This window comes from Salvelinus namaycush, chromosome 4 (genome assembly GCF_016432855.1).
Source record: "Salvelinus namaycush isolate Seneca chromosome 4, SaNama_1.0, whole genome shotgun sequence".
NCBI classification, from domain to species: domain Eukaryota; kingdom Metazoa; phylum Chordata; class Actinopteri; order Salmoniformes; family Salmonidae; genus Salvelinus; species Salvelinus namaycush.
In genome coordinates, this window is record NC_052310.1 from 51658162 (window position 1) to 51686142 (window position 27981).

General features: G+C 42.3%; 1 protein-coding gene across 1 annotated transcript in view; it reads right to left on the reverse strand.

Moving 5' to 3' along the window:
• Window positions 1-27981, reverse strand: part of LOC120045915 (attractin-like protein 1) — a 176292-nt gene that overhangs the window by 68089 nt on the left and 80222 nt on the right. Inside the window, exons 6-12 of the mRNA XM_038990841.1 lie at window positions 21243-21417; window positions 20699-20786; window positions 15014-15269; window positions 12390-12573; window positions 10806-10960; window positions 3901-3985; window positions 3256-3467 (exon numbers count right to left, since the gene is read on the reverse strand). Of these exons, the coding sequence (XP_038846769.1) occupies window positions 3256-3467; window positions 3901-3985; window positions 10806-10960; window positions 12390-12573; window positions 15014-15269; window positions 20699-20786; window positions 21243-21417 (1155 nt within the window). The remainder of the gene's footprint in view (window positions 1-3255; window positions 3468-3900; window positions 3986-10805; window positions 10961-12389; window positions 12574-15013; window positions 15270-20698; window positions 20787-21242; window positions 21418-27981) is intronic.

Consider the following 27981-nt stretch of genomic DNA (forward strand, 5'->3'; position numbering starts at 1 on the left):
AAGCCATTAGCTCGTCTGGTAGGCTCGCATCACTGGGCAGCTCGTGGCTGGGTTTCCCTTTGTAGTCCGCAATAGTTTGCAAGCCCTGCCACAAGCGACGAGCGTCAGAGCCGGTGTAGTAGGATTCAATCTTAGTCTTGTATTGAATCTTTGCCTGTTTGATGGTTCGTCTGAGGGCATAGCAGGATTTCTTATAAGCGTCCTGCTCCTTGAAAGCGGCAGCTCTAGCCTAGCTCGGTGAGGATGTTGCCTGCAATCCATGGCTTCTGGTTGGGATATGTACATACGGTCACTGTGGGGATGACGTTGTTGATGCACTTAATGGTGAAGCAAGTGACTAAGGTGGTATACTCCTCAATGCCATTGGATGAATCCCAGAACACATCCAGTCTGTTCTAGCAAAAGAGTCCTGTAGCGTAGCATCCATTGGTAGGATAGTCTTAATCGTAGATCGGACAAAGCAGTATATCCTTTGCATTGGACTCATTAAAGAAAGAATCTTCATCCAGTTTGAGGTGAGTAATCGCTGTTCTGATGTCCAAAAGCTATTTCCGGTCATAAGAGACGGTAGCAGCAACATTATGTACAAAATGAGTTACAAACTATGTGAAAAAACTAACAAAATAGTACAGTTGGTTAAGAGTCCGTAAAACGGCAGCCATCCCCTTCGGCGCCATTGACTTAATCAAGAAAAACAAAAACAGGGTTGACATGAAAATGCCCCCTGCAACACCACCTTCTCAGTAGGAAAACAAAAAGGTAGATGGGTCTAGCTCAATATGCCTTTCATTTCTATTTGCCCTGTAGAGCCAATTTCAACTCATACTCTCCATGCCAGCAGCCACTGACAAATGAACGATTAGAGAAGGACAGAAGATAAACAGTGTGATAATCTGTCATCAATTAGTCATTTAATTAGTTAATCACCGGTCCAATTCACCTCCGATAACACTCTAAAACACAATACAGGTGTTTCTGCAACCTTGTGAGTGTATTTCCAGCATAATTGTATTTGCCCTCCGAATGGGATAATTGTGTTTGTCCTGACCTTTTGTTCCCACCACTATGTACACAGGCCTTACGAGGAATCCGAATTATTATTACTCTCAAAAAGGGTAATGATGCATACAGCACAGTATAAGAGGCAGGTAGGAACAAGAGAGTTTGATGTGAAATGAGGATTGGTTCTATCATGGACGACTCAACTATTGAACATGTATCTAGGGCTGTGGGGTTCACAAAATTGTCAGCCAGTGATTGTCAAGCAAATAACTGTCGGTCTCACGGTAATTGACCGTTAATTAACATAAACACAATTAGCATCTCCTGCCTTCCACAAATAGCCTACAAGCTACTGATGCAGACCTTCGGAACATCTACATGTTAAAAAGTCTAATAAATCCATGTAATATAGCCTACACCTTCACAATGAATCCATTATTTATTTTAGACAGGTCTAAAGAAGCATGATATGAAGAAAATGTCTATTTCAGAAGAACAGAATAGCATACTCTGAGTTGTCCTTATGTTAGGTCCTGATCTGGCTATGCCAAATGGCTGTGGGCTACACTAGTTCATTTAGCAGGCAAGATTTGCTTAGAATTCCATGGCATTATTTTATAGTATGAAGAATATAATTGAACAAAGCTGAATAAAATAGAAAGGATATTTTCTCCAAACGATTTGAGGGAGTGGGCACATGCTGCTATTCTGTGTTGAGCGGTTAACAAATAAATAGGTACTACTATATGCTTATTGAGAGTTATTAATGTAACTTTAGTTGTAATACAAACGTTGGGCTATATGTTTTGATTTTTAATACATTGTAAGGCTACATGATGCGACTAATGATGATTTGAAAAAAGTAGCTTGAAAGTGGGTGCGCAAGCTGTACACACTACATCAGTCACTCATTCACAATTTGACAAGCACTTGATAATGCCTAGAATTTCACGGCGGCATCCCCTTTGTGTGGCCGTAATGCACCTTTAAAAAACCCATGCCGTTTTATGGCCAGTGGCCGCTGTGCCCTTCTCCCTGAATGCTAAGTGCTCCATCACGTGATCGGGTCTTTCTCACAGGCTACAAATGAAGACCCACACATCGGGGACGCAACTGAGCACGTCCTTATCCAATTCCGAGGTGCATATTGAAGATATTGGAAGAAATGTCCACATTTACTTTTTGTCAGCCAACAAGATCAGTAGGCCTAACGACAGCAAAAGCACTAGCCTATGTCAATCTACTATCCCCCATAGTACAAAGGTCGACATTCTATTCTGTGTGAGAAATAAATATTCCAAACATAGTTTTGGGATTCGATAGATCTCAAATGAATACCACTAGAATCAGAATGTTTAGCTTAAAATGTTGATAAACTATTAGGCTATTTCTTCACATTTTAAGTGCAGCAATACACACATGTTAGTAGGCTATAAGCGGGAAAGTTCCATTAGCAGAAAACACCATTATCAAAAGTGACCACAAATGCAATTATGCATGTAATGCTTTTATTATAAAGGTGCATTTTTATGGTGAAAATTATCTTCCCCAAACAGGCGCTGCTTATGTATGCCAGTTAGGCTCTACACCTCTTGTAAAGCGGATTATGTGCTTAATTTTAAGTTATTTGGACATTTTAGTTGTGATACAAACCTTATTAAAACATATAGGCCTATGGGCTAGACTACATGATGTGTGCGAATATCATTTTTTCTTATGCTGGGCATCATTCACAACAGATAATATATAATTCACAAGTGATAGGCTAATATTGTCATCCATCAGACTATTCTTGATTTAATCTTGTCTTTACATATACTAAATAATACGTGTGAAATTTGTTTTGATTTGGAATGGACCATTATCATCCACCTGTACCGAAGCAGGGGCAGCGGATTTTTTTTTGCATTGATGTCAGAGTGATTAGAGGGACAATAGAGTGCTGAGTACCAGGCAGTTAGCAAGTTTGCAAGTTTGCTAGGCTACTAATGACCATCAGCAGCATCAGAGCTTGGAGAAGCCTAATTACCGTGACTAAAGGTTCCCGTGGCATTTGACTGCCTTCATCACTCGTGACCGCCGGTGTGTCGGTAATACGGTCACCGCAACAGCCCTACATGTATCCATTAGTCAGCTAACTACCAGAGGGGGAAGCAAAACCGACCCTCCCCCATGACAAATATGCAGATAAAAATGTGTCAACACATGTATCCTATGAATACAGAATACAGAGCAATGTCATGCAACACGTACTGGTGCGTGTTGGGCAGAAGGGAGCGGGCACGCTGCCGTTGGCATGGCCGGTGTCCCAGGGGACACAGTGGTCCCTAAACCAGACACAGCGGATACCAGGGCCAGCGTTGGCACAGCGCTGCTCCTCATCGAAGGCCTGGCAGCTGGGAGGGGTGTAGACCAGCACGTCATTCAGCAGCACACCAGAGAAGCCTCCAAACACATACATGGACCTGGGGAGAAAACACAATCACACTTTATTTTGATAATCCATCTGTAGATGCTCTGCAAATGGTCATACCATCAACAAACAATCTGTTGATAAGCAACTGCTTGTTAAGGTCATGGTAAGGGTTTGCGTTAGGCTAAGAATAAGGGTAAGGGTTAAGGTTAGAGTTAGGGCTAGGGTAAGGGTTATGTTTAGGGTTAGGTTAAGAGTTAAGGTTAGGGTTAGTAGATAGTTGAAATGTTACTGCTAGACAGTAGAGCATCTACAGATGAACTATCCAAATAAAGTGTTACCGAGAACACAACGCAGGAAATACTCAGAGTACACATCATTACCAGGTAACACTGAGGAAACTGATGTCAGGAAACTGTGAGATAAAACAATTAATTAAATAAAAAAGTAACAGAGGGGCAATATAGTGGATGTGAGTGACTGACCCATTGCTGACAACAGAGGTGTGGCCAAAGCGGTTGACATCACGGTGGAGATCTGGCCTGGGCAGGACTTTCCATTCATCACAAGCTGAAAAGAACAAACATGCACATGATCCGTTTTTGCTTCAGTAGAAACTTGTATCATCTTGTGTAGGGTCAAGCACAGAACCACAATACCCAAAATTGATACCTCCACTGCGACTCTAGACCAACTCAGTGTCCTTGTGGTTAGAGTGTCCACCCTGAGATTGGAAGGTTGTGAGTCATACCAAAGGCTGTAAAAATGGGTCCTGATGTGTCTCTGCTTAGCACTCAGCATTAAGGAGAAAGATTGGGGTGAAGGCCCTACAATAGACCAGCATCCTTTCCAGGGGGGTGTACTTGTACATCAAGCTGCCTCATGCTACAGAAAAAGGAAATAGGCTTCTGCCATATGAGCTGTTCTGGCTATTTACTGTGACTCTCCCTCCACACCATACTCATTCTATCACCCAAGCAACTGTGACAGGCAACCCTCTGGACCCCAGATTGAGGGGAAAAAGTTGTGTTCTTTTCTTGCTTGGATTTCATTTCAGTAGGCCTGTACCATACCACCCTACTGCACATATTGAAACACAGAATACAGTAAGTACCAGAGCCACTGAGACAGAATATCTGTGAGACCTGAGACTGGGTACACACACACGGGCGAGCGCACACACCACACACACACACACACACACACACACACACACACACACACACACACACACACACACACACACACACACACACACACACACACACACACACACACACACACACACAACGTCTGCATTGTTGCACACACTCACACACACACATAATCTACAATGGAAGTGTCAACTCATTATTACATAATACATTAACACGTATGAGAATCCTTTGAACAGAGGCTGTGGAGAATGGCCTGTATGAATATCATGGTCCCCTATAGGGCTGGGTGTCAAGCCCAGCAGTGATTAACACTGTGTGTGTGCATAGCAGAGTACTAGGGGCCATACCCTAGAAAGGGCCATCATAAACAACTAACTGCAGCTAGAAAAGATGCCTTTTAAGATTGCATAAATAACCATAATTAAAGTTGAATCCACTGCAGCTGCTATTAGACAATCCTGGGGTGGTGGTGGTGGGCACACAGGGCCTTAATGGTAGTTTGATTACCAATCTCCTAGGACCCTGGTCAGGAACCGCACTGATCCGTGGGTAGGCTACAACAAGTCTACCTGGAGCAGCTCTAACAGCACAGCCCACAATAGAGCTAGACAATTTGTCTGTCAGTGATTATCTACCATTCTGCTCAGAGCAAACAAATAATAACAGAGAGAAAATGATAGTAGGCAAAGCCGGTTTCTTCACTTTGTTAATATCACGAGCCAAATCATGTTAAATTGAGAGAGACAACGTTCAGTTTCCTCGCTGTTAGTGGGATCCTCGGAGAGTATAAACGCCAACCTCTTAACATAATGTCTTTGAATTGTTTATTATGTGGCTGCCTCTGAATATGACTTCACAAACCAGTTTAACCATCCATTGATCTTGTCTGCTGGGGATTCTAGGCTGTGGTTCAGAGTAATGGCTCTAAGAGCAATCACGATTGTGTATTTTAGCATTTCATTTTACAGCTTTCTGATGCTTTACAACCCACACGTCCACTATTGCATTAATATGTAAATGTGCCATTTACCCAGATTAGTTGTCCAATATAAACTGTGCTTGGGAGTTAATTGTGCAGCCAGGTTGCAAACGACCACGCAAGTGCTTGGCTAATTGGGACCGTGTTTAAAGGGAAAGACAAGTCAACAACACCAGTCCAGATCAGAAGGCGATGTAATCCCTTCCTAAAAACCAAGTTGCTCTCTGACAGGGTCATGGTGTGATCGCGTTTAAACGTCAATCATTCTAACACTCTCTCTCAGCTGGTCAGACTCAGACATACAGTACTTTTTGAAAGTCGCATAAGATAGAGATGTGCATAGGTGATGCAGTGGCTAAAGGGACAGACCAAAATAAGTATTTGTGACAGACCACCAGTAGTTAAATTGGAATCCTGACGTTAGCACTATCTGAGGCCTACTACCTATCCTGAAGCCTGGAGCTAGAGTGAATCCATACCCCAGACATGCACTGACAGACAGCCCATTGGGTCTTCCAACCACCTGAGGTGTACTGGAGATGGCTGGAGATGACTCTCTATAATGAAACTCACTGATACTTATCACAACGGTCCCCCTATTTCATTTCCTCCCAGGATATTGGCAGAGGAACCATGAATAATGTACACGTAGACAGGGGGAGATGACAGGAGAATCAGCAGACCAAATCTGCAAATCTGAGTCGAGAGTGATGGGGAAATCAAACTCATTCAAATGGCAAACTTAATGAAATGTGTGTTTGTGTTCGGGGGCTGCTTTGAGAGACACTGTCTGGAGCTCCAATATAAACAGGTCACTCTTGTTGAAGACGGCGCTGCCAGTTGCCTTTCAGGGGGTGTGGGGACAAAACATTTTTAATTAGAGTTCATTTCCCCCAAATCTAATTAGAAGTATGAAGATGGGGTAATGAGGGGGGGGGGGATTAAACGCAAATTAAAACTGCCATCTGTGTCGACCTGAATTAAATCTCTCGAAGAAGAAAAACACAAAAAGCTAATAACGCTCTCCCCCTCCAAGGTTAGCAGAGAAAAACAAAAACAAATTAGCGCTTAAAACCGTCTCTCAGCGTGCGTGGCGGGGCCGATAGAGAGAGGGAGCGGTAGAGAGAGGCCTCTTCCACAGGTGGAACTAATTAATTAGCTCACAGAGAGACGAGCGGAGACGAGAGGAAGTCATATCAGTCCATTAACTAATAAATGAGACTTTTAACACATTCAACTAGAGAAACCTGTTGACACATCTCATATGTACTGTAGTAGGCTACAATGTCTTTCATCTATACTTGAGTAAGAAGCATCCTTCACTATAGCTATGTTTTGGTCTATAGTAGGTTCAGGCATGTTTTATAAGCAAACTTGCTCCATTATTATAAAAGCAATACAGGGAAAATGCCTTCCACAAACCTGTTCTCTCTACAAGAGGCTGATAATGGAGATTGTTAATTTGGCTCTATAATGAAATGAGTCAACAATGTCCAGTGACAACCCAGTCCTCAGGGACTATAATGAATGACAGGTCGCCAAGAGGCCATGTCTGGCCAAACACTGGCCTATATAACAGAGCTCCAATCACAGAGATTGGTTTTGCCTGGGCTTGAGTGAAGAGTCTAGAGCACATTCCCCAAGCCAAGCATCAGTCTAGCCTAACACCTTGAACATAAAACAATCAGTTGCTTTCGGATTATAAAAGTGACATTGGACTTTTTATCCATTGGGAGTGGCCTACTCAAGGTGATTGGACTGGCTATTTAAATGACTAAGAATGAAAGTTGAGCAGTGACCCTCCATGACTGCTGGAGAAAGCTTCTCCAGAGTCAAGTTCTTCAAACATCTTGTCCTTATCTGGATTTGCTACATCTTCTAATTAGCGGATAAACATTCCGCTTTAATGTATTTTCTTTCTTTGAATGTATTGCTACATGTACTACCTTAATGACTCATTGACTTAATGTTGTCGATTCCCACGGGGGCCCAGTACAAAAAAAAAAAAAAGTATGAATGTATGTACTTGTAAGTCGCTCTGGATAAGAGCGTCTGCTAAATGACTTAAAATGTAAAAAAATGTAAAATGTTGTCTCCTCTTTCTCTCTCGCTAGTCCCAATCTTGCTCTTTATTTTGACTCCGTCTACTTTAATTCTCCATCAACCCTCCCCTCCTCTCTCAGTGCAGTAAAACTTGTGAAGGGTGGCTGGTGAACAGAGTCAAGGAAAGGCTGTCTGTAGAGATTTGAGGACGCATCCCTCTCCTCCTCCCTTGCCTCCCTCCCTGTGCTCAGAATGCCCTGTAATGCCCCTGCAGAGTCACTGTATTCAAAACAAATATTCATAAAAGAGCAGACGCCATCTGGCCGGCTCCCATTCTGCAGCTCTTTATGGGGTGTTAATGATCCCCACTGTATTACTGTCAGCACCGAAAGGTGAGCTGTAACTCACATCCCGAGATCTCGAGTAAAACCCCAGGTAGTCCAAACACACACACACACAGGAAGGTACGCACATGTACACACACACACATAACTCTAAACCTTTAGTACTAAACCGCCCTTTTATATCTTGCAGAGGAAAGCTTACTAACTCCAAAGAGGGAAAAATAACTTTATTTGACCAGGGGGTAATGAATAATCTATCATGAGTAGGGCTGTTGCAGTGACCGTATTACCGCCACACCGGCAGTCATGACCACAGTCAAATTCCACGTGACAGTTGAGTCACGGTAACCTCCTTTTATGCACTCTGGACATGCGTTGGTGGTACACAACTCACTAACGACCATCAGGTCACTAATGGACTGGTACTCAGGGCTCTATTGTCCCTCTTACCACTCTGACATCAATGCAAATGCAATGGAAAATCACATCAAACACATATCATCAAAACAGCATGATGCTTTTAAAACTCATCGTTAGGCTAAATGTTTTGACCTCACTGTGATCGATCAATTTGAAGAAAGAAGTTCAACAACAGGTTGAAACTGAGTAGAAAACATGGTCATTGTGGATGTTGTTTCAAAGCCAACGAATTGGACAGCGCTTTCTAAGGTGATGATTCATTCAAAACGTTTAAGACGTTGCATGTAAAACATCCATATGCCTATATACAGTACGTTTCGTTATGAAAACATGTTACCATCGATGTTCCCGAACAGATTTCACTTGGTTTCCCAAATGAGGTGCTGTGTAGCTGCAGAAACATGGTTGGAGAGCCCATGGCAATACAGAGTTTGGGTGGAATATGTGAGTGAAATAACTCTTCTTATAAGCCCAGACATTTCTATATGCAATCCTGTGTGAAAGAAGAGTTTTGATGGTTGCCACTAAAAATATGAGGATCCCAGATGCTACTTTATTTAGGCCTATTTCTGCTCCCCTATAAAACCAGAGTAGCCTACCTGGCATGATTTAATTTAATGTATTTTTCCCCCTGCCCCTGTTCCTATCCATTTGATAATGGGCCATTCTAAATCTAAACAAATTGTACATATTAATAAAGACAATATTAAATTGAGAATAGTCTGATGGGTGAAAATATGATCACTTGATGAAAGAACAGGGTGTGCCGCCTGAGCCAAGGAACAGAGCGCAAGCTTTATTTGTATTTATTTATATTGTAATTTCTACCCCCTTTTTTCTCCCAAATTTGTCTCATTGTTACAACTCCCCAACGGGCTCGGGAGAGGCGAAGGTCGAGTCATGCATTCTCTAGAAACATGACCCGCCAAGCCGCGCTTCTTAACACCCGCCCGCTTAACCCTGAAGCCAGCTGCACCAATGTGTCAGAGGAAACACTGTTCAACTGATAACCAAAGTCAGCCTGCATGCACCCGGTCCTCCACAAGGAGTCGCTAGAGTGTGATGAGTCAAGTAAAGCCCCCGGTCAAACCCTCCATTAACCTGGACGACGCTGCGACTACCTTTAACATTTTTTTTGTGTGTGACTTTTTCAAATAGTCATTAGCTATAGTCGCATCATGCAGCCCATTTAAGTTTTGCTTTCTAAGACATTCTAAGGTTTCACAACTAAATTGACCAAATAACTCTAAATCTAGTGTGTATGACCTGTTTCAAACGACCACTTTGACATTCAACATAGCCACTTCATATGCGCACTCACTCGGGAAAGAGAAAAATATCCTTTTTCTATTTTATTCAGTGAAGTTCAATTATATTATTCTTACAATAAAATCATACAGTATAAAATAATGGCACGGGACTCATAAGCATATCTTGTCTGCTAAATGAACTAGCTAATGGCATGAGGCGTAGCCAAATAACATATAGTAGGCAGACTCACATTTGGTTCTTCTGAAATACATTTTCTTCATATCATGTTTCTTTAGACCGGTCTAAAATAAATAATGGATTTATTGTGCATTTTATACAAAAAAAAAAATTTTCTTTAAAAGAAATGTAGATGTTCCAAAGGCGTGCATCAGTGGCTTGTATGTGTGGAGGCCTGGAGATGCTGAACGGTTTTATGTTCATTAAAGATCAATTACCGTGAAACCGGCAGTCATTTGCATGACAATAACCGGCTGACAAAATGGCATTACCGCCACAGCCCTAATCATGAGTGGTTATGACTAGCTTTTGGTTTAGAGCTAGTTCCACTTTTTAAAGGATGTCTACAGTCACTGTTACAACAGAACGTGATCTTCTATCTCAGGCAATTGGGGCTGTGCATTCACCCCTATGGAAAGGTATCTTAGCTTTACACTTCCACTTAACTTTCATAACAGCCTAAGGCTAATGCTGTTGTTTGTTGAGGTCAAAGGTCAGTGAACACACTTTCTCTAAGGCTGCAGAATGTCACCTGCCAGTTCTTCTTTGGTTACACTCACTGTGTGATCTGTGTGGGTCCAGGCCTGGGAGGCGACTAACAGTGGAAAATGACAAATGACAACTGTGGCTTTAGGGGTCAGGGGTCAACTCTGATGGGAGTGGGTGGGTGGGCGCATGCTGGTGACAATGAAGATCACATGTATGATGTCTGCATGGAGGAATGTGTGGTATTGTATGGTAGGGGGTTGGGGTTTGTTTATACTTAACTATGTATATGTATTGAGTATGTAACATTTATACCTGTACCATACGAGGTTGAAACCGGTAACTTATATTTTCAGCACAAAGGTGTCAAATATAGTCAGTTCAAAACATGAGGATTGCATCATACCAAAAACAGTTGAGGAGGGGATGGTTGTTACCTATGATTTGTCTGAATGCATATGATTGGTCCTTACCTATGTCGTAGGCCAGGAAGTCATCCGAGAAGCACTTGGCTCCATTACTAAGGGACGTGTCGTTGTGGGTGTTTCCTCCAAACACCAGCAGAGCCCCATTGCTCAGCACTGCAGTGTGGAGGTACCGTGCCAGACCACTCTCTCTCAGGATCATCCTGTCAACAAACACACACACACACACACACACACACACACACACACACACACACACACACACACACACACACACACACACACACACACACACACACACACACACACACACACACACACACACACACACACACACAATGCTAATGTGTTAATGTGTCAATTATGAGCATGTATGTGTGTGCATGCATGAGTGTGTGCGTGCGTGTGTGCCCATCCCTGGGTGTTGATTACAGCAGTGTGTGGGCCAGTCTGGGTCATGTGGTTTATGCAAGTGAACAGTTGGTCTGAAGGTCACTCTCCATAGGCCAGGTCAAATACCCAGACAGACGTCATCCATAATGTGGCACCATGGACACACACACTCACACACACACACACACAAAACTCTACAGGAATATTTCATCCTCTCCCATCTCCTCTGCTAGGGTCAAAGTGCACAGTCCCCACCGTCTGCCTAAGCGTCAACTGTACTATCCATAGATACAGATAGAGTATGTAGGGGTTTACAGACTTCATAGTTCTGAGAGGGTTTGAAAAGTAGCTTCAGTGTATATTCAACCTACCGACTGTAAATAAATGGACCGATTGCAATAAACTGTGTGCTATGTGTCAGCAAGCTTTGGCAAGAGGGCACATCAACTGCCTCAATAAGTTACCAGTGAATAGACAACTGACATCAGACATGAAAGGCAGACAGACAGAACTCCAGTTGAGGATCAACAGAGACAGACAGACACCGGCCATGCAGACAGACACTGGTCACTGTCAAACCCAAGGGATATGTGACAGTCTGGATGATGGGAAACAGAGAGACAGTGAGAGAGGGGGGGGAGATTGAAAGGGTGTACCCTCCCCTGTCGCCCATCCATCCGTCAAGGTTCAGCGGAGGCCTCCTTTCATATCACACTGTGTATACAATCTCTGCTTCACTGTGAATCTTTCTAGCTCATCCTTCTGTATCTTTCCAGTATGCGCTGTATGCTCATGTGTTTGGCACTGAGTGTCTAGGTATGTGGACATAATGAGTACCTCCTCGCAACACAATGCTGACTATTGCATTAGTGTGCTTTGACAAATCTGCCTTTCAGCTGTCCAGCACTGAGCGTCTAGACACAGTGTCTGAACACAGGCAGGACAAGCATCTCTGTGTTAAACATCTACCTAATGTAAGACGCCAAACGTCTGTACACTCGACATTTAGCAAATAAATGCATTTTGCTACTGGGGCACTTGGGAAAATAGGCTTATTTTACACACATTGTTGTCAGGACTTGTAAATTGATACAGCTTGTGAACTTTCAAGTGAATATGCAGCTGCTGATACAAGCACAAACACAGAGAGACAGACAGACAGAGAGCCAGACAGACAGAGAGTCAGGCAGACAGGCTGACAGACAGACAGACACTTTCTGCTAACCTAATAGCACTCACCAGGTCCGGGTCTGCACCTCATAGCGATACAGCTCGTCCACCAGGCCATACTTGTTGGCAGGCAGGGCCTTGTAGCCCCCGTGGATGTACACACACCTGCCGGAGCTGTCATACACACTGCTGTGGCCATAGCCACCCTGGACGATGGCCCCGTTGGTCTCAGGGACCTGCCAGGAGTTTGTCCCTGTGTGACAGAGAGGAAGAAGAGAAGTGCATCTTAGTGTGAGTGGGCAAACATGATTGGATCAGCTTTGAGACATACGGTATAATAAGCGTCCATGCTCGTGAGTGTGCGTGCCTGGGTGTGTCAAATGAGAGTGTGTGTAAAAGGCTGACTCTGGGAGCCAGACCAAGCCAGCAGGCTGCTCCACCATGTACTTCAAGTCCCCTTGTGACAGATGGAGGGAGAGCTGGAGAGAGGGGGAGGCCACGGAGCATGTGATACACCGAGAAGCAGACCTCCCAACTCCCACAAGTGAAGGGAAATAGAGAAAGTGAAAAGTAGATAATGGGGGGAGGTCAGTTTACTGACAGTTTGTCAGGTGAGCTCTTTTGTACAAACTATTTCCTTCTTCCTTTCACTCATAGTAAGTCACCTAAAAGGTAGACTCAATTTTCTAAATGGTGACACTCAACTCTCTAAATTTGATGAAATATCACAATATCCATAGTGCTCTAAATAAAACTAATTATAGGAAAAAACTGTTTGAGAGAGGGGGGGGACTAGTTTGAGATGGAGAGGGAGGGATAGGGGAGAGATATATGAGGGAGGGAGAGGTGAGGGGAGGGGAGAGAGATGAGGGGCAGGGAGAGAGGGAGGTAATAACGTGAGTTTCCAGTAGAACTCAGGCACATTAATTATCGTCTTCTCCTAGAAGGTCTTGCCTAGGTGCCACCTCCTCTTAATGACCAGAGAGCCATCAGGTGTTTTTTGTGTGCTATTGGATGTCCCCTCCCTCCCTCTTAAACTCTCTCCACAGGCTTTAATGTGACTAGACGGGGCTGCAGTGAGCCCAGTCCAGCCTTTGAGTCTCCTATAGGCTGAAATGCTTTGTAATGCAGGCGTTCACCTGATTGTTACTCCTCAAAACACTGTAGCTTAGCGCCATCTGCTGGTATGAAAACCTAGGCGTTCCACAGTGGTCACTAGCTCTGGTCAAAGGACCTTGACTCTAATGCAGTCAAGAGGATAACCTTATTTGAGTCAGAAAAGGATGTTCATATGATAGGGAAGAACTACAAAACCTTGCAGAGGGCATATCCAACTGACAATCTCTTAGAAAATAATATAAACTAATATAAACTAACCAAGACTTAAAAATAACTGATGCTGGCACACGATGGAGGGAAAGTTTGAGCATAACTAACAAAATTACAGTTAACGGAAATGTAAGCTTAATCCACTATAAGCTAATGTATATAATTTATTATACAAGAGACAACATTCACAAATTCTACAGCACAACAGCAGAGTCATGTCTTAAAAGTGTAAAACTAATAACGACTCAATAATCCATGCTTTCTGGGAATGCTATAAAGTCCGGAAGTTGTGGGCGGAGCTAGAAAGTTGGTTGTCAGAAGTAGTTACAATGTCAACATACGTTTAATCCGTCTGTCTAAGTATTTGGAGACATGGCATACGGGGGTGTAGTGAGACACCCGATTGGTTAGACGATTCTCTACTTATCAATCGTCTTGAAAAAACGTATAATAAAAACTTGGAAATCAATCATCCGCCATCATTAGCACAATGGAACAAAAATCGAATGATTTATTATTTAAATATTGAAAGTGCATGGGCTACGGAGAAAAACAAAATGGTTCCGTTGTGGAGGAAAGTGATGCGCACGCTGGAGATGGGGGTGTGTGCTAGTGGGTCTGGGCAGGTGTGATGTAGTTGATGTTTGTATGATGTTGTCATTTGTATGTGTATGTTGTGTATTGTTAATAAAATATCTAATTAAATCTTACAAAAAAAGATAAAGTTAAAGATACTGTGGGTGTATACGTGTCTGTATATAGACAGTAAGTGTACTTACCATCATAAGAATAAGACTGCCACAGATTAATATGCAGGTAATGGTGCTACAAAAGTTTTTTTAATGGGAAAAGAGAGTTATCTGGGTAAACATTAAAGATCCTGAGCCTTCCATAAATAGATGAGTGACAGCAACACCCAAAGATGACCCCAACAACAATGTATTAATCGTTGAGCACCATGAAATGAATACAACGTTGTTGAGGTCATCTGAGGATGTTGCTGTCTCCTTGCCTATTTTGGAACGCTCCGAAATCTGCCATCGGGTACATGTGGGATGTAAATCTGAAATCATTCATGGGGATTATTCATCATGGCTGTTAACCCCACTTAACAACCCAATTCTCTGATTCTCTTGGCTCAGATATATAGTAGGCTAATGGAGGGTGGACTCAGCAGTGGGCTAGTGGACTGATTGATTAACGTCAGACTGAGACAAATCAATTGGTTAAGAAGACAGACAAGAGAGATCAATGGATGGATAGATGGATAGATGGAGGGAGACAGTATGTGGCTGGACAGACTTCATTCACTCGTTCATTTGATTCATCCATCCATACATCCATCTCTCCATTCTTGGACCTACTGATGTTGTACTCCTGCACTTTGCTGATGTAGCTGTAGACGGGTGAGTAGCCGAAGATGACCACCATCACCAGGTCCCCATTGGTCAGCTCAGTCAGGTGGGCGGAGTGTCCCTCCACGGCGTAGGGCTGTCCCTGGACCAGGCTGCTCGGGGTCCTCAGGGACCAAGTTCGACTAGGGATGTTAAAGACCCACAGCTCATCTGTCACGTTGCCTGAACCGGCCTCCAGCTTCCCCCCATACATGTAGATGTCGTCCTGAGGAGGGGGGCAAACATCAGAGACATGAGATGACAGAGAATATGTGTTAGAGATTGTGTTTATATTTGTAAAGACAGACTAGATTAAAGGGATTTCTATCACGACTGCCCTCCCCCCCCCACACACACACGGTATAGCTACGTTGCACCGTGAACACCAACAATCAATAAGAAAGACTGCTGCTATAGCCTTACACTGCAGTCAACCACTGAATCACCTGATACTACAGGTAACAATCAACTACCTTAACCTGATAGTTGCATAAAGCCTTTTAGAGTATATGCTACTAAAAACCTACTACAGCCATTGCAGTGATCTAAGATAGCAATACAGTCATACATGCTATGGCATCCTGTTTTTACAGTGCAGACTACTACTCTACTGCAACTCTCCATTTCCTAAATATAAAGCAACATAGTGTACGGTACAGTCAACCTAGAGGAGCTCCACCCTTACAGAAACAAAGAAGGGAACATCCTAGCACAGGTGACACACTGTGTTGCTACACAGCACGGGACCAATTATACCGTATCCCTGGCCACAAACACATCCCACCAGGGAACCAAACAGCCTTAAGCGCCTCAATGTATTTTCTGTCAAGGAAATCTGCATCTCTCTTACTTCTAAATGACCTCAGCACGCACTGCAGCACCCACCTGAATCACGTTTCACTAATCTCGGAAACCCAGAACTAAAATCTTGCCTAATTGCGTAAAATGCTTAAGTAAGTTCTGGGGAGAGATGTGAGGAGAAAGATACTATGCAAGTTTCAGGCTAGTCTATGAGCCAAACGTCCCCTCCCCTTCCGAAACTCGAAAGATGCGAGCACCTGCGAAATCGTGATTTGTCCAAATGATCAGTGCCGAAGAATCAGCGTACCGGAACAAAGTTCCTCGTTAGTCGTCGCATTCCCACAGCCTGTTGACAGAGACTAATACCATTCATTTTACATGCCTCTGTCCAGGAGAGATTATTCTCTCACACACGCATGGTCTGAGTCCTGTAGTAGAAGCAGGGGGGGAGGAAGAGGAGTGCACAAAACACACAGCCAAACACACACTCCAACACACAATTAGTATGAGGGGGGTTTAACCACTGCATCACGAGCTGAGCAGCAACCCCCACACTTCTGTTTCTACCACGCCTCCCTCGGAAGCTCGATTTCCGACAGTGGGGACTTTTATTGAAGGTGACATTTTTTATTTGTGAATACAAAATGTGAATGCCAAGCAGGGGATGTTATATAAACGATATGATCTGAATGCACGCGTAATGACCAGCTATTGCTTCGGTCGGTATTATAAAATCGATAATGGGCAAGAGCGACGGCCTATATTCCTAGCAGCGACAGATGCTTACGGTAATCTCTCAATCCTTAGAGGGGAGATAGAAAAGAATTACATATTTCAGGGTAGATGGAGGACACTTGAATTATAGACGTGAGGGGGATGGTGTGTATGGAGGGGAGAGAGTAGGGGTGTGTGTGTGTGTGCGCGTTTGTGTGGTGTGTGTATGTATGTATAAACAACAACATGCATGGTCACTCCCACACATGCTCTTCTCCCTGACTCTGAAAGTCTATTTTCTCATGTTCCTGTCTCTAGACTCCAGGTTTGATGGCTTGATTTCTGTGCTGCACTAGCTCAGCATAAGGATTACATTTAAAATCTCTTTAATGTAGGTGTCCATTTATATGCTAATTGTGGATTGCTCCTTTCCGTATGTGGAGCCGGTGGCTGAAGAACAGCAGTCAAACAGGGCTCTTCACACCCACAGAGGAAATGAATAGAGTGGAGAGGGGATATAACGGAGGAGGGAGTTAGACACGTACAACTAAATACGCCTCTACTGCCATAATGTCTAATATAGAGACGTTTCCTCCGTTTCCCGGAAAGTTTTCTGTTTTTGTTGAATTGACACCTGGAGACACCAGTGGTGCAGGTACACCATTGTGACTAGTAAAGGAACACTTGATGGGCTAAGTGTGTTCAAAGCAAGCACATAAATGGAACATGTGAAAGATAGGGGTATGGTGAAAAAGTGGGCACACAGCCATGACTGTCCACACATGCATGCACACACTCACACACATAGCTTTCAAGAAGCTAGCTTTCAAGAAGTAGTCATACCCCTTTACATATTCCAAATGTTGTGTTACAGCCTGAATTCAAAATGGATCAAATATATGTTCTTTCTCAACCATCTACACACAATAACCAATAATGATAAAGTGAAAATATGCTTTTAGAAATGTTTGCACAAATCCAGAAATAGTATTCACAACAGAGTCAATACTTTGACGGTGATTTTGGGTAAGAGATTTGCACACCTGGATTGTACAATATTTGCCCATTACAGTACAATATTTCAAATACATTTGCGGGAAAACAGGAAGACTAATCTGTCTGTAGACTACCAAGTTATCAACTTCCAAATAGGCCTATTGAGCGAACAGCATTGTTTTACAAAGTAAAACGAGAGAGAGAAGCTTTTGGCATGAGCGCATCGGCCATCGCCGGTGAGTGGGCTGCGCACCGTTGGGTGAGTCAGTGAACCCGGAAAGCTTTTCTAGGACTATAATATGTGTGTCTCCGCACACCTGGGCCTAGGCTATTGATGGATTCAAGACAAGGTCGTTTTTATTGATCTCAGATTCTTAGTTTGTCAGTGTCAAAGTAGCCTGTTATTTCGATCATTTGTGAGGCAGCCGTTTCTGAGCTACTGGATACGGCGTGCCTGGCACCAACAATCATACCTACGGTGAGGCAGTCATGACATTTTGTCAGCTGGTAATTGTCACGCAAATGACTGCCGGTCTCATGGTAATTGACCGTTAATTAACATCAACATGTTTATCATCTCCGGACTTCTATATAAGCTGATGATGTGCGGCTTCGGCACATCTACATTTAAAAAAGTCTTATAAATCAATGTAATATAGCCTACACTATCAGAATAGTATCCATTATTTATGTATTTGTAAATAAAGCCAACAGGTACACACCGACACCGCTATGCCTCCACTCCCTAATAACCTACAGATGCTCCCTCTGTGCCTCTCTCTCTCACTCTCTCTTTCTGGCTCCAATTTAATAAAGTAGCAAAATCAATTGGCTTTTCAGCTCTTCCCTCACGGGGATCCGACCGGTTGTTCTTTAGGTACTTTCAAAAGGGGTTTTAAAAATGAATTCATGCATATTGGGTACGGGGCTTTCCTGTGTACCTTTTGGAATGGGAGCTCTAACTCCCATCACCATTTGTCCTCATCATTCATATTATTCTAATACCAGAGAGCACTGAGTACCAGGCCATTAGCGGGGGCCGTTAGCAAGTTTGGTAGTCTACCCATCAGCGCCATTCATTTGCACAGTTTTGGATAGGATTACCGTGACCAATGGTCACAGAGAATTTGACTGCGGTCATGACTCGTGACTGCCGGTGTGGCGATAATACGGTCACCGCGATAGCCCTAGTCATACCACGCTCAGGTGCCACTCATTTAGCCTATTCTAATGTTCAATCGAACAGTAACTGAAAGCCTCGATGCCCATCTGCCTGCTTTATATAACAAGTCACGGCCATGTGACTCACTGTCTATAGGAGCGATCCAATTTTGTGAACGGGTTGTTGTACCTAATAAACTGGCCTCTGAGTGTACAATTATCTGTAAGGTACCTCAGTCGAGCAGTGAATTTCAAACACAGATTCAACCACAAAGACCAGGTAGGCTTTCCAATGCCTTGCAAAGAAGGGCACATATTGGTAGATTAGTAAAAAAACAACAACAAAAAACAGACAATGAATATCCCTTTGAGCATGGTGAAGTTATTCATTAGACTTTGGATGGTGTATCAATACACCCAGTCACTACAAAGATACAGACGTCCTTCCTAACTCAGTTGCTGGAGAGGAAGGAAACCGCTCAGGGATTTCACCATGAGGCCAATGGTGACTTTAAAACAGTTACAGAGTTTATTGGCTGTGATAGGAGAAAACTGAGGATGAATCAACAACATTGTAGTTACTCCACAATACTAACCTAATTGACAGAGTGACAGAATAAAAAGTATGCTTTCCACCAGACACTGGGAGATTAATTCACCTTTCAGCAGGTTAATAACCTAAAACAAAAGGCCAAATCTTTACTGGAGTTGCTTTTAAAGAATAATGGGCAAATGTTGCACAATCCAGGTGTGGAAAGACTCACAGCTGTAATTGCAACCAAAGGTGATTCAACAAATGATTGACCCAGGGATACTTATGTCAATGAGATATTTATATTGTTTTTTCCCAATACATTTTCAAAAATGTCTAAAAACATGTTCTCACTTTTCCATGATGGGGCATTGTGTGTAGATGGGTGAACACACAAATATATTTAGTCCATTCCTACTTATATCAGCAAACTCGTAACAACATAATCAGTACGTAACTTCTATTCAATCAAATAAGCCATAACATGTCTTCTCATTGACCTCCATACAAAAATTCCACGCTTGGTAAGCGGAAAAAAATGAAAGAATGCCACTTGCTGGAGAAGACAGATTTTGGGCCCAGTTATCTCTCTCGCTTCGCATCTTCCTCTGTCTGAACTCATGGCTGTTTTACTCTACAATAAAAATATCAACCTCTGTCCCAAACACAGACTGCAGCTTAGGCTAGTTCTAAAACCAGTAAGTGGAAGTATGTTAGTATGTGGAACCTTTAGCATGTGCAGTTTTTTTTAACAACAAAACAATTTGTGAGGTCTTCCTTGGAGGTACCATTTTAAAGCATTCTAAACTGCAAGTAATGTCGTTCCAAAATAAACTTATCAGCCTTTCTAGCCATAACCTTTGAACTGTAAATACTACTTCCAATCAACTCACGTAAGCAAAGCTGAATCGCCTTAAGTCAGCAATCATAGTAAGACATCAAATATAAAATCAAGTTTAGTAGTAAAGGAAGAGTTTAATGTCACACATACATGCCAGAGGCAGCCTTTCTATTTACCAGGGAGGGTCATTCAGACAGACTCCTATAGTTTCAAGAGGAGAAGAGGCAGAGCAGGCCTTTTAAACGTGGTCATGCTTGTTTCCCCTAGTGAGACAAAGTGTCAGTTAGCCGAAGCAAATCCTGCAGCCCTTCTGCTCTCTGACAAACCCCGAGGTCCCCACATAAATCTTACTGCAATGTTATCTCTACTCAGACCCAGGGAGGCAATCCTCTTAGCTCCCTCACCCAACACACAGAGAGAGAGAGAGAGAGAGAACCCTATATAAAATGTACACAGTTTATGTGTGAAGGAGAGAAAACCCCAGAGAAACATAAAGAGTCAGAGAGAGAACCCTACAGTATATAGATGTATGGTACCAGTTGATGACAGAAAGCTAGATGGAAGGAACACATCCACCCTGATAGTGGGCTGTGACCATTAGCTGCTTTACCTGGTAGAGAGCCAGAGAATGGCCATATCTCTGCAGAGGACCACTATTGATTGGCACCACATCCCAAGTGCTGCTCTCCATATTATAACTGCAGAGAGGAAAAAAAGAGTCAGGCGTGGGAACATTCAACAAATAGATAGATAGAGAGAGTGGAGGGAGAAGTTAGTGATACAGAGATATTACATGTAAAGGGAGACAAAGAGAGATGAAGTAGTCGAGAGGAGAGAGAGACAGAGTTTGGAGCAAAAGACAGGAAGGAGAGAGACAAATATATAGGAGGTAAATAGACACAGAGAGAGATGAAGAGAAAGGCACACAGACAGACAGACAGACAGACAGAGACACAGACAGACAGAGACACAGACAGACAGACAGACAGACAGACAGACAGACAGACAGACAGACAGACAGACAGACAGACAGACAGACAGACAGACAGACAGACAGACAGACAGACAGACAGACAGACAGACAGACAGACAGACAGACAGACAGACAGACAGACAGACAGACGTTCCAGGCCTCTCTTCAGTCAGTGCCTTACTTGAGCACCATGTGGAAGGAGCTGTAGTTGAAGGTGTATCCTCCAACGACCCACATGAGTTTCCCGTGGACCACAGTCTTATGGGAGGCCCTGCCCAGAGACTGTCCGAAGGGCTTGACATTAGGCATCACCCAATAAGACTCTGTGGATGGTACTGACAGAGCACAGTCTGGGCCTGGAGAGGACGACAACACATGACTCAAACACATGACAAATACCTACAAATACATGAGGTGTGTTTGTAGCAAAAGACTCATCAAAAACACTTCAATACAGCTGACAACCAAAGTGGTACCACAGCACCATCATCTGGTGAAGGGCCTGATAACACAGCCTATGTCATGAGGGAGGTCGGCCATGATGGTGAAGAGCTCACATGATAACAGGACCCCACCACCCAGAGGCCAACTGGTGGCAGAACCATTAGGGGTTTTAATCAGGAGGGAGGGACTGATTCATCAAACCCAATTATGAGAAGGACCCGATGATATTGGCCTCTGTTGGCCTCTATTAGAGTGGGGGACAGACAGTGGAATGGGTGGTTGTGATCAGGTCTATGGGCCAGCACGCTGTCTAACCCAATACATCAGTGGAGAAAACCTCATTAGTGTGATATAATCAATGACCAGCAACTCATAAAATAGAAGTGGCACCAGCTCTGTCTCATTGAGAGGTGCTTGGTTGGTTCTACTGTAAGGATGAAGTATTATGTTGTATGTTGTAATTATTTGCACCAAAGCAAATAAGTGAAAGACAAAACAGTACAGACCATACAAATAAAAAAAATTGTGCAGGTGAGGTTGTAAGCCCAAAAGGCTTGTGATGAACCATACCACAAGTAAATGTACAAAAGTTTGTTCAATCAGTTAAACAAAGCATATTAATTATAATTGTATATTATATACTCAGTATACCATGTTTTGATTGATTGAGTGTGTGAGAAAGAGAGAGATAGGATACATGGTAGGGGATTATTGGGTAGTTTGGTTCACCAGGCTGACCCCCAGTCTTCGCTTGAAGTTATTGAGGGATGATGAGGTTTTGGCAAGGTAAAGATAAGAATCCCAGAGTATGGTACCTCTGTATCTGTTAGAGAATTGACTATGTGAGGTGCGCCAGTGGGGAGGCTGAAGGTTATCGCAGTGTCTTGTGTCAAATAGATGGATTTCAGAATTAACCTGGAAGAATCAATTGAAGGGTTTAGGTAAACTGTCTGGGAAGTATGAGTATTTGTACATGAAAGTAGATGAAAGTGCATAATTGGCATACATTAACATCACAAATAGACAAGATATTGAGTTTCTTCAACAAAAGGTGCAGATGGAGCCAGGTAATTAGAGAGGTGGCTAGTCTTTTGTATGATGAGTAATTTGTGTAGGAAGGAGGCATATGTACTGGCCCAGGCAATACTACAGTAAATGAGATATCGGTAAATGAAGCTATAGTATAGAGTTAGGAAGCAAGCCTGATGAACCAAACCGCTAATCTTTCTGATGATAACAACAGCATCACTTTGCTGCAGACAAATTGAATAGGATCTTTCAAGGATAACTTTTCGTCAACTAAAACAGAGGAATCTAGTGGATGTGAATTGTTAAATTTTATTCCCACCAATTGAGATTCTGGCTCTTTTTTTTATACAATATTTAAAAATATCTTATTCTCATGAGTGAATGCAAAAAAGGTTGATTTTTTTACATTTAAAGATCATTTGTTTACCTGGAACCATTCAGAAAAGGTGTTCATGACTGAGTTGGCTTCATTAATTGGTGAATAGAAATATGGTGTGATAAAATCAAATTGGTATCATCAGCAAAGAGAATGGGAGATACGGTAGAAGACACAGTAGCTAGGTCATTGATATACAGTAGATCAGGAATATCAAAGGTCCAATTATCAAACCCTGTGGTACGCCACAGATGCACAGCCATTTGTAAGATGCACAGCCGTTTGTATGAACAAATTGTGCTCTATCATTAACATAACTACGAAGCATTCGGAAAGTATTCAGACACCTTGACTTTTTCCACATTTTGTTACGTTACAGTCTTATTCTTAAATGCATCAAATATCTACACACAACACCCAATAATGCCAAAGCAAAAACAGGTCACTATACATTTTTGCTAATGTATAAAAACTAAAAACTGAAATATCACATTTACATAAGTATTTAGACCATTTACTCAGTACTTTGTTGAAGCACCTTTGGCAGCGATTACAGCCGAGTCTTCTTGGATATGACGTTATAAGCTTGGCACACCTGTATTTAGGGAGTTTCTTCCATTCTTCTCTGTAGATCCTCGAAAGCTCTGTGGGGTTGAATGGGGAGAGTTGCTGCACAGCTATTTTCAGGTATCTCCAGAGATGTTTGATTGGGTCCGGGCTCTGGCTGGGCACCTCAAGGACATTCAGAGACTTGTCCCGAAGCCACTCCTGCGTTGTCTTGGCTGTGTACTTAAGGTTGTTGTCCTGTTAGAAGGTGAACCTTCACCCCCAGTCTGAGGTCCTGAGCGCTCTGTAGCAGGTTTTCATCAAGGATCTCTATGTATTTTGCTCCGTTCATCTTTCCCTCTATCCTGACTAGTCTCCCAATCCCTGCCGCTGAAAAACATCCCCACAGCATGATGCTGCCACCACAATGTTTCACCATAGGGATGGTGCCAGGTTTCCTCCAGACGTGATGTTTGGCATTCAAGCCAAAGAGTTCAATCAGACCAGAGAATCTTGTTTCTCATGGTCTGTGAGTCCTTTAGGTGCCTTTTGGCAAACTTTAAGCGGACTGGCTTTCGTTTGGCCACTCTACCATAAAGGCCTGATTGGTGGAGTGCTGCAGAGATGGTTGTTCTTCTGGAAGGTTCTACGATCTCCAGAGAGGATATCTGTGGATATGGGAGAATGCAGAGAGAATGCCACGAGTGTGCAAAGCTGTCATCAAGATAAAGGGTGGCTACTTTGAAGAATCTCAAATATAAAATATTTTTTTATTTGTTTAACACTTTTTTGGTTACTACATGATTCCATGTGTTATTTCATAGTGTTGATGTCTTCACTATTATTCTACAATGTAGAAAATAGTACAAATAAAGAAAAACCCTTGAATGAGTAGGTGTGTCCAAACTTTTGACAGGTACTGTGTACTCATGAAAAACGTAATAATGCAATTTAAAAAAGTCATATTTCATGATCAACCGTGTCAAACGATTTGGATAGATCTAAATGTCAAGAGCGTATTCATTGTTGTTATGGGCTGTACAGATTTTATCCACAAGTTGCAAAAGGGCCATATCTGTGGAGTAGTTTTTACAAAAACCATATTGGTGCTCAATACAGTGTTGAATTAAATATTTGAACATTCTCTTATATACCAATTTTTCTAGGATTTAAAAAAACATGGTAGTCCAGATATTGGGCGATAATTTGTAAAAGTTATTGAATCTTCAGATTTATAGCGGGGGATAACTTTGGCAATTTTCTTATCTTTAGGAACAATACCAGATTTGGTGAAGATATACTTTTGAGGTTCAGTAATCAAGAAGGACACTGATTTCACCAGAGGCACCAATCTCATCTTGACCTGCTGCTGATATCTTTAAGTTACCAATTACCTCCATTACATCAGGAGGATCAAACTGAAGCAGAGAAGGGATATGTCCCTTAATGTAATCCAAGGGATTTTCATCAGTTTTTTCAATTTCTTTGACAGAGATGAACCCACATTCACAAAAAATGTTATTCACTTCACATGAAGTAACATCAGGATCACTATAGATCTTATTTCCAACAATACATTGAGGTGGGATAGCTGTAGATGCATTTTTCTTATTCAACAGTTGATTGATGATTTTCCAAGATTACTTTATATTATTTTAGGACTCTTGGAATTTGTTAGTAAAATATATTTTGGGGGACATCCGAAGTAGGTGAGGAAATTTGTTCTTATACTTTTTGTAATTTGCAGAATTCAGGAGAAACTTTTTATACAACTTGTTTTTTTTACTGAGTATTTTTTTTTTACTGGTTGTAAACCAAGGTTTCCAGAACCCTTCTGCTGCTCTCTTACATGGTTTAACTAAGGGAAAGCAGTTGTGAAATACAGAGTTGAAAGATGTGAGAAAAGTCAGGTAAGCAGATTCTACATCGGCCTGATTATAAACATGAAATGTCATCAATCAACATCTTAAAACGCTCACAATGACTTTTGTTAAATATTTTACATTTAACGTTATTAATCATTCCCGTCTGTTCATGTCCAGCTGCCAAAGAGAGGTGTAAAATTGGAAAGTGATCAGAAATGTCAGTATAAAGTATACCTGTATTAGCCACATTATTCAAATAATTTGTAAAAATATGATCAATAAAAATGAAAATGAACTGGTCACTCGTGGGATCATAGATGAGGGGATACAGATAGCTGAAATCAGATGCAGTGAGTGGTTCTCACTTTTAAATACATTCATGTTGTAATCACCCAATATACACATTTATCTTCAATATTAATCAAATCCAAGGTAGACACAAGGATATCAATGAAACAAACTACCAATGTCAGAATCGCGTGTCCTCTTTACAGGTTGTTAAATTGCTTAACATTATAGTAACCACAAGTCATAGACTTATTTCTGGTAATATTCAGGACATTTTTGTCAGGATCAACCCAATCATTCTATTTATTTTTGGCTTCATTAATATCTAATGGGTTAAAGACCATGTTATCAGGGTTGATATCCTGCCCAACTAAGAGAGATACACAGTCGGAATCATCCAGATCATCCAGAGAGTGGAACGGAAACATAGAAGTGCATGCCTCACATGTCCAATACAACCATACATTTGTGTTAGTTTTATCAATAGGGGTGCACTTCCTATGGGATGCACATGGACACAGTCCACATAACACCACTGAAGACTTCAGAGGGTTATGACATTAAGAGCAATGTCTGTTTTTGGTCATGAGGTTAGATGAAACACATGAACAAAGTAGAGTAAATATGTGTATGAATACATCACCAAATCATACAGTATTCGAGTGAGAATAAAACCTCCATTACCACTAGATGGCAGACATGGAATATAAAGATATCTCCTCTTGGTGAACAGACAATTGAGCCCCACAGTGGATGCGTCATAATACCCATAAAACTTAGCGGTCAAACATGGAAATGGTTCCAGTTGTTTTTCCAGCATTCATTTTATCCATTGTGGATTTTAGAAACACTTCAAATAAGGGTTGTGTTTCGTGTAGACGTACCCTGGCGTGATGTTTTGATAACCATGTAAATCTCTCTCGGACAAGGTGACTTTCATCAATATATTCAGCTCTATTTACTCTCAGATTCGAAAAAGCTAATTAGCATCAAAGTCGACATCATACAAGACTACAAAACCCTGCAAACTCCTGCACGTCATCTCTAGCTGACACCAGCACAAAATATAAAACAGCATATTGTGATTGTGATGGGTGAGTTACAAATGGACAAATGTAATGCAGGTTTTATAGAAAATACTAGATCAACTCCAGCAGAAGGAGAAACACAATTAACAGACTCAAAACAAGGAAGCCATCTTTAAACACAGCTATATCAACACCCTTCTTGTCAATTGAACAGGTCCATGTTGCTGCTGTCATTTGTGAGCAGCACATTTACCACTGCATTCAGTCTGAACCCCAGAAAAGCAGGAGGACAGCACTACACAGGAGAAAAGGGTAGCAAAACAGTACACCACAAAACTTTTAAACATGTTACTGAGTCTAGATGTTATCAAATCAGAGGAACAACAAGTGAAGAAAGCAGCATAGGGAAAATGGGTGAAGGTAGGCTGCGTTTATAGAGATAAGATGGAAAGTTCCAAAGTGTCCAAAGTTGAGGGACCATGGGGCATAAAAGGCATAGTGTGGAATAAGGGGTAGCTAGAGAGAAGATTGGTCATGGAATAAAGATACAAATGGGGTGCTAGTGTGCCTGCACCCCTTTTAAATCGTTGTCACAAATATCCGCCCCATGTCCTGTCATACTCAGGGTCTCAGCGTGTCCCTTGACGTCATTCCGTTTCAGTTGCAGCACTCAAATCCTGGTCATCGTGTGTCTGATAATCACAACATTAAAGACAATGAGTGATCACAGAATTCCACAAATTGAGCCATAGACAATACAACTTAAGCATTGCGGACAGCATTTAGTTGACAACATGGTGGTTTACACTATCTTACCTCAGCTGTAGGTCCATTTGAGTGTGTGTGGTTACATAGGCCTGCACATCAACCAGTACTGGGGGCATTGGAGACTTGGAATGCTTGCTCTCAAAGTGCTGCTTGAATGCCTTCGGGTCTGCCTCTATAAAGGTCAAGTACAAAATGGAGGAAGTTAACAATCTGTGGCTTAGATTGAATTCAAAGTTGACACAAATGATAAACTAAGCAATACGATACAACAAACTACTACACATGAAAGACTGTCTCACACAGGCCAGTACAATAGTCTACACATGGAGAGGAACCTAAAAGGCACATACAGTACAAAACAATCCTACTCACCTGACAAACAGGGCAGGTGTGGACCAGGGCTGCCCTGGATGCAGTCTTCTGGTTCGCAGCTGCTCCCTTCTTTTTAGCAGAAGCCGCCATGGCATCAGTCAACAAGTTCAACTTCAACTTGAGAGTGGAGCATGCGCTAAATATAAACCTGGAATACTGTTCCAGGTTGAAACGGCTAACCTAGTTGAGAGGTGATAAGACTCA